Source organism: Papio anubis, chromosome 2 (assembly GCF_008728515.1).
Source record: "Papio anubis isolate 15944 chromosome 2, Panubis1.0, whole genome shotgun sequence".
NCBI lineage: Eukaryota > Metazoa > Chordata > Mammalia > Primates > Cercopithecidae > Papio > Papio anubis.
In genome coordinates, this window is record NC_044977.1 from 55,300,249 (window position 1) to 55,313,583 (window position 13,335).

Below are 13,335 nucleotides of genomic sequence, written 5' to 3' on the forward strand. Positions count from 1 at the left end.
GATTACAGGCATGATTTGCACCCAGCCAAAGGGCTGAATAGTTATGACAGACACCATATATGGCTTGCAAAGTCTAAATATTTACTATCTGGTCCTTTATAGAGTGAGTTTGCCGACCACTGCTCTACATGATATGACCCCTATCTCCCTCTTACAGAATATTCTATCCTCTTGCCCGGCCCCACCCATTTACTACATCTTAACCAAGCTTTTTCTACCACAGAGTCTGCAATGTTCAAGAACAAACTTCACTCACATCGTCCCAGGACTGCCTCCTTGTCACTGAAGTCTCAGTTTAAATGTCAACTCCTCAAAGACTTTTCTTGACCAACCAATCTAGAGTGGCTCCTTCATATCTGCTATGAAACAATTAACTGTTAACATGGCAATGACTATTTAAAATTATATACTAGTTTAGGTCTCTCCTCCATTAGAATGTAAACTCCATGAAAGAAGAGACCTTACTTTGCCCACCCTCAACCAGCATTCTAATCACCATAAGCCCAGCACCAAAAACAATGTCTGGCATTGTTTTTGAATGAAAAAGAAAAAGACCAATGAATAGTTGCTCCAAGATGAGGAACACTACTCAAGTTCAAGGCAGTTTTTAATGCTCACTTGCCCTGTTGCAGGGTCTGCCTTCACACTGTCCTGACTGCAATCATAAAAAGCAAAGGAAGGTCAGACAGTATTCCTGGCCCCATTATGATGGGGCAAACAACTCCACCAACAGCACATTCTCCTCAGATAAAAATGGCATTAACTAGGTAAGGCAGGGCCACAAAATTGGACAAAAAGTTCTCAACTTTTTGATTATTATGGTTAAGAATTTTATTATCAAAATTATTACATCTCTTGTGAAAGTTCAAATGTTACAGCAAGGTGTAAACACTCCACTTGAGAAAGAAGTGATACTTCTTCCCTTCCAAGAGTTCCCCCCACCCCCCCGCCCCTACCCCCCCAAGAGGTCTGGTCTTGACAGCACCCTGCCCACACAGAGTGGCTGGGGTCTCTGCACGTGCCAGGCAGGGTGAGGGCCGCCTGCCCGCTGGCCTCTCCCCTCGGTTAATAGCCAAGGGGAGAATGCAAACCCCAGCCCAAATGGAGAGACATTTACATACGTTTTATATAATATACAAAGAAACCAGCATCCCAGGCAACATGATTTCCACTCCCAATGCTCTCCCAGACTGATGGGTTTGTGGGGGAAACAACAAAAAGAAAAGTACTCTGCTGAGGTCTCAGCATTTAAAAAAAAAACAAAAACAAAACAAAAAAATCTCCCCTCATTTGAGCAAACACCTGATTTCGATTTTGAAAAGTGAAATTTTGTAACAGTCACACACAAAGAGAGAAGACTGTGCATATGATAGTTGTAGGACAGGGTAGAAAAGAAGGGGATGCAAGAGGCTGGGGGAGAAAAGGAAAACAAATTAGAGGGAAGGAAGGAGGGAAACTCACAGTATTATCTTGTCCAAAAGAAAAGAAGGTCCACTGCAGCACCAGGGATTACACCTGTCATATATTCACTACCCCTACCATGGTTATAACTGAATACAAAATTAGATAAATAAAAACACGCCAGATATTACAGTAAACAAGTGAAAGAAATAAGCTGGCAACCATATGGAATTTAAAAAGATTGTGTACCCCACCTGGGCTGGCTCCAGGGCTCCTCCAGGGGTGTACAACAGGCACAATGCACTGATGGGGAGAAGCCGGTCTGCTCTCATCTCTCATCCAGAACAGTGTTAGGGGTGTGGGTGGCTTGGTAACTCTTTCACTGGGCCCACTCTCACATAAGCATCCCCCAAAGAAATGTGGGGCAGGCCCACACACAATCACAGTCCTGTCGGTGCCACTCCACAAACCTATCTTCCCACTCTTACCCTGCAGTCACAAGTGCATGCTCCCCAATCATGGAGGCGGTCCTGCTCGTGGGATCATCAACTCCTGATTAATTGGGAGTAGAAAAAATAAAATTCGAAGCATTCCCAAACCACTCGGTATCCTTCCTAATCAAATTTATTGCCAAAAGCTGGTAAGTAGCAATGCAATTGGCCTATATCCTGTCTCATTCCTCTTTTCCTTGTCTACTTACTTCATGGGTTACTGAGCTGTGAAATAGCTTGGGAAGGGGGAGTAGGATAGCAACAGTTGGAGGCTCAATCTACTCAGATAATCTGCTCCCGAATAATCAAGAGCTGACCATGAGCGTTTCTTCAAAGAGCCAGGCACCCTCCAGTCGGTGCAGGTTCCAAGCTTTACTATCCTTGCCTATTTCTTGGTGATCTTAAGACAAAGATAGGCAGTATTCTTGGTGGACACACATTGGCCAGATACCTGCTTTTGGAATGGTTGTCTTAGGATGAACATTCATATACCTACCTTTTTTCTTAAGTGCATAAAACCCTAACAGTACTCAGATGGCTTGGGGCTTTTGAGATTGGCTCTTTTCACTTTTTTTCCTTTGAAAACTTTTTTTTTTTTTTTTTTTTTAATTTAAAAAGATGTCCTCACTGCACAAGTGACTACAGGCTACAGGCAAGGATGGGAGACGGAGGCTTCAACACAACTCATTGCACTTAGAACCGTTACTAACTGAAACACCATTTGCTTGTCAACAATGTACCCTTGACAGCAGGGAGAAACTTCTTTATAGTCTCTGCTTCAGACAAGATTTACATCTTTCTCCAAGGCCAGAGGCCAATTGTGACCACAAGTCTTGTTTCTTGTCCACCAGACCCAATCCTCTGGCACCTTGTACCCCCCCTTCCCCAGCAATATGCTCGGCCTAGGTTCCAGAGGCAGCTGGAAGGAAGCAGCTATGGGCTCATTCAGTTCTGTTTGCCCAAATCCAGAAGCCCTAGGAAAGTCCTGTCTGAGTCTTGACTCCTGACCCTTGCAGTGGCTGGAGTCGGTACTGGTGCACACCCCCACTCCCACGGTGTGGGTAGTGCTGTGAATTGGAAACCGCAGATACCCTGGAGGCCTGGTAGACAGCTGACTGCCCAGCACTGGGCAGACTGATAGTCCGTAAGTCTGATGGCAATGATGACCTAGAGTTCTGAGGAAAGGAGGTGGAACTCAGAGTTCCTGTGCTGGACTGAGAAACCGAGTCTGAGGTTGGCGAGTCTGAGGGTCCCTGCAGGGTAGGGCTAGCAGCACTAGAAGGGCAGCTCCTCCTTGGAAGATTGCTGCCAGTGCTGTTTCCAGAATGTGGCTGGCTGCTAAAATACCCTGGTGTCCCCGTAAATGGGGCCAACGAGTCTGTGGACGCAGGGTGGGCGGGGCTGGAATAGGACGTAGAAGAGAGGGATGATTCTGAAGAACCGTGAGAGGGGGGGTTTCCAGGTCTCAGTGCAGTAGTTCGATAACTGTATCCTGGAGACTGTGTAGGATGTCCTCTGAAGGGGGAGGAACTCTGCTGAAGGAGGCTTTGTGATTCTGTCCGAGGACTATCACACTGCAGGAGCTAGCAAAGTTGGGAGGAAAAGAATAAGGAGGTGAACAAGTCCCTTAAATGGCTGACTTTTAATACAAATGGTAAACATTTATAATACCCTATGTTTTTTTTTCTTCATCTTTTAACCATGTATTCTTTTTAGGAAACCAAAGGCAGTAAAATGTCTGTCTTTGATCACCTTATTCATTTTCTGGCATAATTTATTACCTGAGGGCAAGCAGATGATGACTTATTTCCAAAGTTGCTGAAACTATATGCAAAGACAGCATCTCAATGGCAAAGGATGGCCAGGACAATTTGGAACCCAGAACACACTCCTATATCTAGATATCAACAATTTCTCATCTCACCTGGTAGCTGTATCTGGAAGGGCTGTAAACAGTTGCTCCTTTAGAGAGTGCTGAGCTCAATGTCTCTGGACCTTCTCCATCTGCAGGGTCTGGAAGGTAACACATAAAAAAAAATCAATTTGGCTTCTTAGAATAAGTAAGAAACAGCCATTGTTCATTCAAATCACCAATGCCATCACCAACCCATGCTGCTCTCTTTGTGACAAATTGGGTGAGTGCAGCATGCCAGAAGGGCAAAAGGAGTGGTTAATTATGGGCTATGTTCTAAATGCCTGATCTGATTCCCGTCTCCTTCTTTCTCTTCATCCTTCATCGAGGTAGATTTCCAGGACTTTGGAGAGATGAGAGTTACAGAAAGGTATTCCTTGGGGAAAAAAGAGCAGACAGAGAGCAAGCAACGCTAGATCTTACAAATGTTGTAGCCAAAATGAGCACAAGTGGGCTAGAACCTAGCATACGGCAGAGCCCAACTGCTTCAGAAACTGACTCACCTCAACTCAGAACTCGGCATGAACTGTACAGGACTTGGCTCATGTGTCCCTGAATGTGGTGGCAGTAGAAGGCCATGGGCTCACCTGAGTCTTTCTCTGTGATGTTACTCTCCCACGTGGGAGAGGGCTCTCCCTTTTGGGCCACCCTCACACTGCTTCGGAGGACTTTGGGGATGCTTCCTCCTTCTCGAAGTCGTTCTACTGATGTGGGAACCATCCTGTAAAGGCAACAGGGTGCAAGTTCAAGCCACAGGACTTAACCAAAACAAATGAAGCCCCAACCAAGGTGCACAGTGTATTTTCTTAAAACATCCTCTTAAACAACACTTTCTTCAGAACCAATTTAAAACAAGGTATTTCCTCTGCCTCCAACTATGTCAGGCACAAAAGAGAAACATCATCATCATCATCATCATCAACAACCACCACAACAACAACCACCACCACCACTTTTAACAACAACCACCACCACAACAACAACCACTTTTAACAACAACAACAATCACTTTTAAAGAAAAAGAAATCAAGGAAAAAGTGGATTAAAGATGTCAACTTCCCCGAACCCCCATTTAAAAATGTTAAAATTTCTCCTTTGGGAAATCATGTGCCTGATACATAGTAGTGGTTTAATAAAGGTTTCATAGATTAATGAACATTAAACATATGAGCCAGGACTCTTCTTTCTCGGACTTATTTTTTCAGTTCAAGATCCCTGAACTCCTGTGCTTCATTCTCTATTTCACACATTTGATCCTCAGTATTTGCCACCAGTATTATTCATTTTTAAATTTGCGGTCTCCCCTAAACCAGACAAGTCCTTTCAGAATGTCTTTTTGCTCTGTATATGCTAACTGTGTGGAAGAGAGACATTTGTTGTTAATTCATGTGGAACTTGGCTGGATTCTTGACTCACCTTTCATGTGAAATGAGAAATAGAAGAGGCAGTGTTAGTGCCCACCAAATAAAAGAGCTCATCTGTATCCATAACTACATGTCATCCAAAGCGCTGCTCCACAGGCATGTTGGTAATTCTTAATTTTGCAAAGCTGGGGGGTTGCAGCTGACACTATTAAATCAGCTGAACAGGACAGATGGTACTGTTGGCTGGCTGTCTCAGATGTTCCCATCAAGTGTTCCCATAGATTTTAGGTAAAACTGGGAATGATCCTAGATATATACTCCCCCCATCCCCAATTTAACTATAAAACATCAGATATAAACTTACCACCTACTGCTGATATTCTCTTGAGGTCTGCAGTGAGATGAAGAAGTGCCTCTGGAATCTGATGGGCTTACCGCCTCCAAATGGGACATAGAGGAATGAGATGGGGAGAATTTTTTGTGAGGGGAAGATGGGGTTCGGGCTGAGGATCCCTGCACACCATGGGCACCAGTGTCAGAAACGGAGTTACTGCTGCCTTGCCCAGCTCCTGCAGACTTGCTTTTGCTCTGGGCAGAGTCACCTCCCCCACCAGCAGAATTTTCCTTAGCTTCTTGTTTCCGTTTTCGGTACTCCAGCAGGGATACCTAGAAAGGAAAAAACAAACAAACAAACAAAAAATGGTACTCTAGCTGGATATCATTAGTGGATCACTAGCAACAGGGAAAGAAGGAAAGATGGTACCGTAGTAAACCACTAGCCAAGCCACGCCAACAAAGCAGATACCAACCCTGACAACTTTTTTTGGGGGGTGTGAAAGAGATCTGAGCACAGCTACATATTTAAGACAGCTGGAAATTGGTAAGAGGAAGATAATAAACTAGGAGGTAAGTTTCTAAAGAATGTTTGCCAATTAGACCACCATGCTTTTTTCTGTCTTCAGAAAAACTTGTGAGGTTACCGTTACACAGTAACAGAAGTGTGCTATCATAGTTATTTGCAACAATGGGAGTACCCAGAGAAGGGAGAATTGGAAGCTTGTATAGTTTAAAAAGCCTCCCAGGTGACTCTGATGGCTCTTCTGCACTCCTTGGAAGCCCCTAGAATTAGCTGTTTGAGAGCATGAGAGAGAGACAGAAGCAGGGAGAAGAGAAGAAGGAGATGGAGGACAGGGAGGGAGAGAAAGAGAGAGAGAGAAGGAAAAAAAAAAAAAAGAAAAAACCAATGCTCCAGAGTACTTAAATATGCTCAATTTTTCAAGAAATAAATAGGAATTTATTATTGTTTCTGTTAGACATAGATGTAATTAATGTAAAAAGAGAGGAAATTATTATTTCCAGTTTATACTTTTAGCAAGCTAGCTCTAGAAAACAACTTGGTAACTTCTCCCCAACTTCCCCTTCATCTCTCTAACACTTGCTCATTCTTTTCTGACAGCAGACCCCCCACCCCACCCTGCTGACCATAATCCCTGCCCTGCCTAGTACACCTCCTCTTTGTTGTTCTGGCACACTACTTACACAGGCCGTAGAACTTTCTACCGTGTCTTGATTGCTCCCTGACTAAACTCTAAGTTCTAGGAGGGCTTTTTATCTTAAACATCCAGCACAGAATTTGAATATGCTTAAATTTATGCTTAAATGTGCCCAATAAATTTCAGAAGTGTTTCTGAAATAACATATTATGATTTCTATGACTTTTGCACATAGTAAATATTATAAAACCAGAAATCTAAAGATTGTTTTCATCTTTGTTTCTGGTAGTCAATGCTGTTCATGCAACAATCTTTGAAATCAATTACTATCCTAATCCAAATTATCTGCCAATGTTTCCTCCTCCTTCTATCCCCTTAGGGTTCTCATTTTTCTGTGCAAATGTAACAAATATAGACAGTTTTGCATATGCATTTTCTATATATAATTTTGGAAAGAAGTTAATAAATTCTGGTAATGAATATTATCATCACGAAAATATAAAAAAACCACTAAGTTTCATTTCAATGAGGATACTACAGATGTTTGGCCATTACGTGGTACTGTCCCCTACACAGGACATTCAGCATCCCTGGCCCTGCTCAATAAATGCAAGTCACTGGGACAATTCAAAACACTCCAACACATTCCCAAACACCCCTAGTTGAGAACCATTTATACAAAAGCACATTTTTGGCTTTGTGACTTCTAGATCAGGCATTACTTAGAAGTGGAGTCCCCACCCATTAGCAAGCTCTCTATGGCCTGGCCCAGCCCAGCACTCTCTGCACTTTCCTCCTGGCTCTCCCAGCCTTCCACCTGATACAACAACATCCAACTGTTTGCACCACACTGCATGCCTGCTGCCCGCCCAATGGAGTGCCACGTAATTACCTGTTCTACTCCCTCTACTGTAACATGCCTCACCCTCATTTGTTGGTTGGCTGACTCCTACTTATTGTTTGAGATTCAGCTAAATCAGTAACCTGCCACCTCTCTCTCTAGCCTTATCTCTGAAACTGGGTAGTATCCTGGTCCTTCCATTTACTAGCTGTGTGACCATGGGAAAGTCACTCAACTTGCCTTAGTTTCCTCGTGTGCAAAATGGAAAACTGCCTATCTTATAGGCTTACTGTGAGGATAAAACACATTTAAAGAGCTTAACACAATGCTAGAACTTGGGACACACTAAATAATAGGTAAAATTTCTTTTTCACTGTTCTAACCTCTCAATTGTCTAGCAAGTGTATGGCACATACAGGCATTTACATTTGCTGAATATTTACAACACTCACCAAGTTGTATTAAAACAGCCTGTCTTTCACTGGATATGGCAGAGACTATGTCTCACTTGTTTGAGAGTAGTGCAGAACACATAGCAGAAACTTACGAATATCTACTGAATTACTTGGTTAACATTCTTGAAAAGTTCACCGATATAACATGAAACACTTACTTTTTTCCTCTGTGGTGGGTTCTGGGGGGCAGATGGGACTCCTTCACAGGCCCTTTCCCCACCAGGTGACAAGGATCCACGAGAGAGGTCTTTCATTAAGCCATGTTCATATCTGCTGGAAAATCCTTCTGCAGGCGAACAATATCCCCCATCCAAATGTAAAGGCTTCCTATCCCCCACTAGAGGAGAACCTCGATACAGTCCATCTGCTCGAGGCATAGCGTTCAAAGGGGAGTAGGCATACATCAAGTTGAACTCTGTCCGAAATGCCTGGTCTGAGTTTCTCACGAGGGTCTGATGTCCATCTCCACTTCTGCTTGGGAAACCAGTCTCAGAAGTGGGTCCGATGGAGGGATGAGGAGCCAGGTCAGAATGACCAGAGTTGAGTAGGGAAGGTCTATCAGCACAGCTGTTAGTGTTGGAGTCAAGGTATCCTACTTTTGCCAAATCCAGGTCTTTTCGGTGACAAAGCTGAAAGAATAAAAATCAACGGAGACATGGGGTAGGGGAGAAAGGAAAAAGTCAAAGGGCAGAAAGGAGGGGAGAGGGACACAGGTGAACAGGGAAAGATAAGAGGGATGGAAGTAGAGCAGATAAAGCCATTATATTCTGTAAAAGTCCCACGTAGCAACAGTGTATATAGGCCAGAGTACTAAAGAATCCCGGCCTTTCCCAAATTGCTTTCAAGTCTTTCTGGATGGGAAATACTGGGAAAGTTAGGTAATTGGCTAAATGTGACTATTTTGCCTGCTTAGCCTTTCATCAGGTTGCTGAGTCACCTTGTACTACACTAAGGGACAAGTGGTATAATAAGGAATTTACCTTAGCCCCATGCACACTACAAAGGTGAGACTGGTGTCTTAAGATAACTGGCTTCTGGGGTTATCAATTTCTAAATTAATATTGATGCAAGGTGGGGGGGAGGGAAAAAGGTGGAGGAAGAAGAAAGTAGACGGAAAGGCAAGTATTTAAGTTACTGGTTCAGTAAAGGAGGATGGCATTAAAGACATCAACCAACCAGTTCTTCACTCACTTTCACTGTTAAAGAAGGTGTGTTTCTCATACAACTTTCTGGCCACTCAGTTCTTCTTTCTTTATCCTCTAATGTATGTCAACATACCACAAGACCACTAATGCTCATCACTGCAGATTCTGAAATGCTGAAATGTACCAAAAATAAACCCCACCTACTATTTGGTTATCATAACCTCCAAACTTCCAACACTAGGTCAACTACAGCTAACCACCTACAAAGAATGGTACCAGAAAACCAGATACCATACCATATCAGTCTTCAAATTATGCTATCTTAGAACCTTTTAACAACTGAGGAGAGAGAGCTTTACTTTCCTAACAAGCTAGAGTCAAAACACCAAGAAAATCTCTAATATACTAGTGGAATACAACCTTTTTCAGTTTCACATTAACCTATCAACTACTACTGATTCAGAACTTACTAGACTGTCACTGAATTATGCCCTAATTTTTTATTGGAAGGGGGTGGGGTTAAAGTTCAGTTGAATATTTCTGAGAGACTCTAACTTTCTCTTCAAGAGAAAAAAGGTCCCATGTATTAACAGATTCAGAGTTCATTGTTATTACATCTGAAAGCTTATAATAGAAACTCTAGCACTAAAATCTGAGTTTGACATATCCACAGCAGAAGGGTTTGTGAGAAAACCACTCTACTGATATCCTAAGAGATAACACTTGTATAGCAACCATATCCTAACCATTGCAGAATGGTGGCCTATGACACAAAGCCAGGGACTCACTTGGTTTCCTTGTGCACCCAGTAAGGAGCTACAGAGAAAATGTAGGAAAGCTGAAAGACAGAATGACTTTCCCTTCCTGAAGAAGCTGCTCAATCTATCAACCAAAGGCCAAAACATCTGGTTTACAGAGCTGTTAGATTAACCCTAGAACAAAGCATAAGTCACCACCCAACTCAAAAAACAGCTCTTACCAACTTTTGACTCAATTTTCCTTATTTATTAGCCTTTCTTTAACAAGGCTCCTACCACATATCAGCATCTTGACTTCTAGATTCTATTCTTTAATAGAACTCCAGCCACCCCCTCCCCCAAACAACAAAAACCAACCCCACCAAACATACACACACCACACACTCACACATACCCCTACTTCATTTTCCTCCATCTACACTGACAGGCCTGTGTAGTCACAGTCACACAGGAAGGCTCCTTTAACTTACTGTGACTGAGTGGCCGCCCTCCAGCCCATCACCCCACTCACTCAGATCCCCAGCCCTCCCCACACACTCAGGAACACATTCATGAACACTCACTCTCAGCCTCCAAGTGTGATTGAGATGGTGTGATAACTACCTCGGGTGACAGGGACTCGGGCCTATGCGCAGGGGAACTCTCAGGGGAGGATATGTTCTAGAGGAGGGAAAAGCATCTTGTTATTATTCATCTACTCGAAGTCAAGAAGCAAAACAAAACAAACAAAAAATAAAAGCAAGCATAGATGTTAGCCACAACTTTTTTGGGGGGCGGAAAAGTTGAATAAGAATGCATAGGGGAAATATTTTACTGCAGAACTCATCTCGATGGACAGAATGACTTGTTAAAATGCTTCCTGGTATCTTTGAAAGCATTTAAGGATAAATTGGTTATAATGTTTCATGCTGTAAGTAAACATCTCAAGCACATATAAGGAAAGAGTTAGACTGGTGAAATTTTAGTGTTATACGTCTTTATTTTAGATGAGAGTTTAGCAACCTATAGTATTTGTTACTGAGGGGCATCCTACCCCTTATTCTTCCTTAGATGGACCTTGTTCCTTCACCCAATGCCTCTTCTGCTTGTCACATTTCTTTATTCTCTTATATGCCTCAGGTCCTCCCACTGCTATCCAGGGGGAGACGTTAGTGTTCTGGGGGCTGACCTGGTTAGGGAGATTGCCAGTTCTTCTTGAATGAGTTACAGGAAATGTGACTGATGGAATCTCTAGCTCACAGGCTAGACGTGGTTCTAAGCATAATCTAATTAGACCTGAGCCACCCTTATTAATGTTATTTTGTAAAATCCATTGTACTTTTGGCAACAGAGCAGAAAAAGCATGTATGTGTATACTTAAGTCCCTGCCTCCTATAGAGGGTAGGATTTCACCTTGGGACTTTCAGGTGAGGCAGCACTCTCATAACAAACAGAGACTGAGCAGTGAGTGCTTAATGGAAAGATGTAAATGGGAACACGTGAAGAGAGTGATGGTGGTAGTGTGATAGTAATTCAGGGGTGCTAGGGCTGAGGTAAGGAGAGGGTGCCTAATGTAGACTCTGAATAACTGTGGCCTAGGTGGCAGGCATATGCTGAGGTAGGGGAAATGAGGCTGCTTCAGCAAAGCAGGGTTTTGGCTGTGAATTTTACTTGGCATGGAGAGTGAGTGGGTGGTATACATCTATGTGTGAAATGGTGACTGGAATATGGCTCTTAGGGCAAGAAAAGGAGGGGAGGCTTATTCTGGTAGAAAGGAGAGGCTAACTAAGCTTGCCCTCCCAATGTTGCTTCCACTGTTTTTTCTAGATGCTTTCCCCTCCTGAAAATCTTGTTCTCTTCTCTTCTACTGTTTATCTTCTTACCTTCTTCCCTTAGCACTTAAGGCTTCTCACCATTTTCCTGAATGCTTTTTTCCTTTTCAAAAATATCTGTCCCCAAACTAATATGCTAAAGTGTTTTTTTTTTTTTTAATTATGAGACAGAGTCTCCTTCTGTTGCCCAGGCTGGAATGCAATGGCACAATCTTGGCTCACTGCAACCTCTCAGGCTCAAGCAATTCCTGTGCCTTAGCCCCTCGAGTAGCTGGGATTATAGGTGTGTGCCACTGTACCTGGCCTAAGCTGGTCTTTTAATTAATTATTTTTAGAGATGGGATCTCACTGCTGCCCAGGTTGGCATGTAGTGGCACAATAACAGCTCACTGCAGCCTTAAACTCTTGGTCTTAAGTGATCTTCCTGCTTCAGCCTCCCAAGTAGCTGGGACTATAGGTGTGTGCCACCACACCTGGCTAAGTTTTGTATTTTATTTTTGGAGAAATGTGGTCTCACTATGTTATCCAGGCTGGTCTCAAACTCCTGGCCTCAAGCAATCCTCCTGCCTCAGCCTCCCAAAGCACTGAGATTACAGTTGTGAGCCACTGTGAGCCACCATGCCCAGCCTAAGCTGGTCTTTACATGCGAAACCTTTTTGATATTTCACAATGTGTCACAGCCTTTGATACAAAAAAGCCTCCCCACCTCTCTGTACTAGAACACAGCAAAGAGTATGGCTATTAAAATGGTGATTAGAATGGTTCAGGGTGGTGAAATCTGTTCTATTATTGATGAGAAAGGTAAATTTTCCTTAAATTGCAAGTGAAACCATGCCTTGGACCTTTTACTATTTAGTATTTTCCTTCCCTCCTGGTATTCTAACATTAAGGTTGGACTGTATTATTAAAATGACCAGCAATTAAAAAAAAAGAAAACCAAAACCACTTTATATTTGCAGTGTTTAATAGTTATCCCAAATGCTACAAGGGATAAGGAACACACTGTGTGCTGAACCTGCTTGTTTTGGAAAGTGACTTACCTTCCAATTTTCTTTTTTTTTTTTTTAATGAGACGGAGCCTTGCTCTGTTGCCCAGGCTGGAGTGCAATGGCACGATCTCGGCTCACTGCAACCTCCACTTCCCGGGTTCACGCCATTCTCCTGCCTCAGCCTCCCAAGTAGCTGGACTACAGGTGCTTGCCACCACACCTGGCTAATTTTTTGTATTATTAGTAGAGATGGGGTTTCACTGTGTTAGTCAGGATGGTCTTGATCTCCTGACCCCGTGATCTGCCCGCCTCAGCCTCCCAAAGTGCTGGGATTACAGGCATGAGCCACCATGCCCGGCCTCCTTCTAATTTTCATAATCCCACATTTATAATAAAGTCTGTATTGATAAAGTATGAAACTCTATTCCTATAATCCTAGGCCCTCCCGGGAGAATTCCTCTCATGATGCCTTACTGTAAAGCTCTAGGTGCCAACTGCAAAGTCAACTGCAAGTAGACAAAGTTAGAAAGGCTTGAATCAGCTGCTGTATTATCTGGCTGAAAGAATTCCATAAAGAATCTGGTAAAGAGTAATTTCCCTAGGTAACTCATATGTAACCAGGAGGTTTTTTCCCTCACCCAGAAAGAGGTCTGCTCCAAAAGTAGAGATCTAGGG

General features: G+C 43.1%; 1 protein-coding gene across 25 annotated transcripts in view; it reads right to left on the bottom strand.

The window, feature by feature from the left end:
* Window positions 1-806: 806 nt before the first annotated feature.
* Window positions 807-13,335, bottom strand: part of SETD5 (SET domain containing 5) — an 82,228-nt gene continuing 69,699 nt past the window's right edge. For 18 of the 25 annotated variants that reach the window (XM_031663179.1, XM_031663174.1, XM_031663172.1 and 15 more), the window contains 6 exons: window positions 10,464-10,520; window positions 8,116-8,586; window positions 5,533-5,834; window positions 4,392-4,525; window positions 3,817-3,905; window positions 807-3,475 (listed from right to left, as the gene is read on the bottom strand). In XM_031663179.1, the coding sequence (XP_031519039.1) occupies window positions 2,867-3,475; window positions 3,817-3,905; window positions 4,392-4,525; window positions 5,533-5,834; window positions 8,116-8,586; window positions 10,464-10,520 (1,662 nt within the window). In that variant the 3' untranslated portion in view covers window positions 807-2,866. The remainder of the gene's footprint in view (window positions 3,476-3,816; window positions 3,906-4,391; window positions 4,526-5,532; window positions 5,835-8,115; window positions 8,587-10,463; window positions 10,521-13,335) is intronic. The other 7 variants (XM_031663193.1, XM_031663194.1, XM_031663181.1 and 4 more) reach the window with 2 other exon arrangements.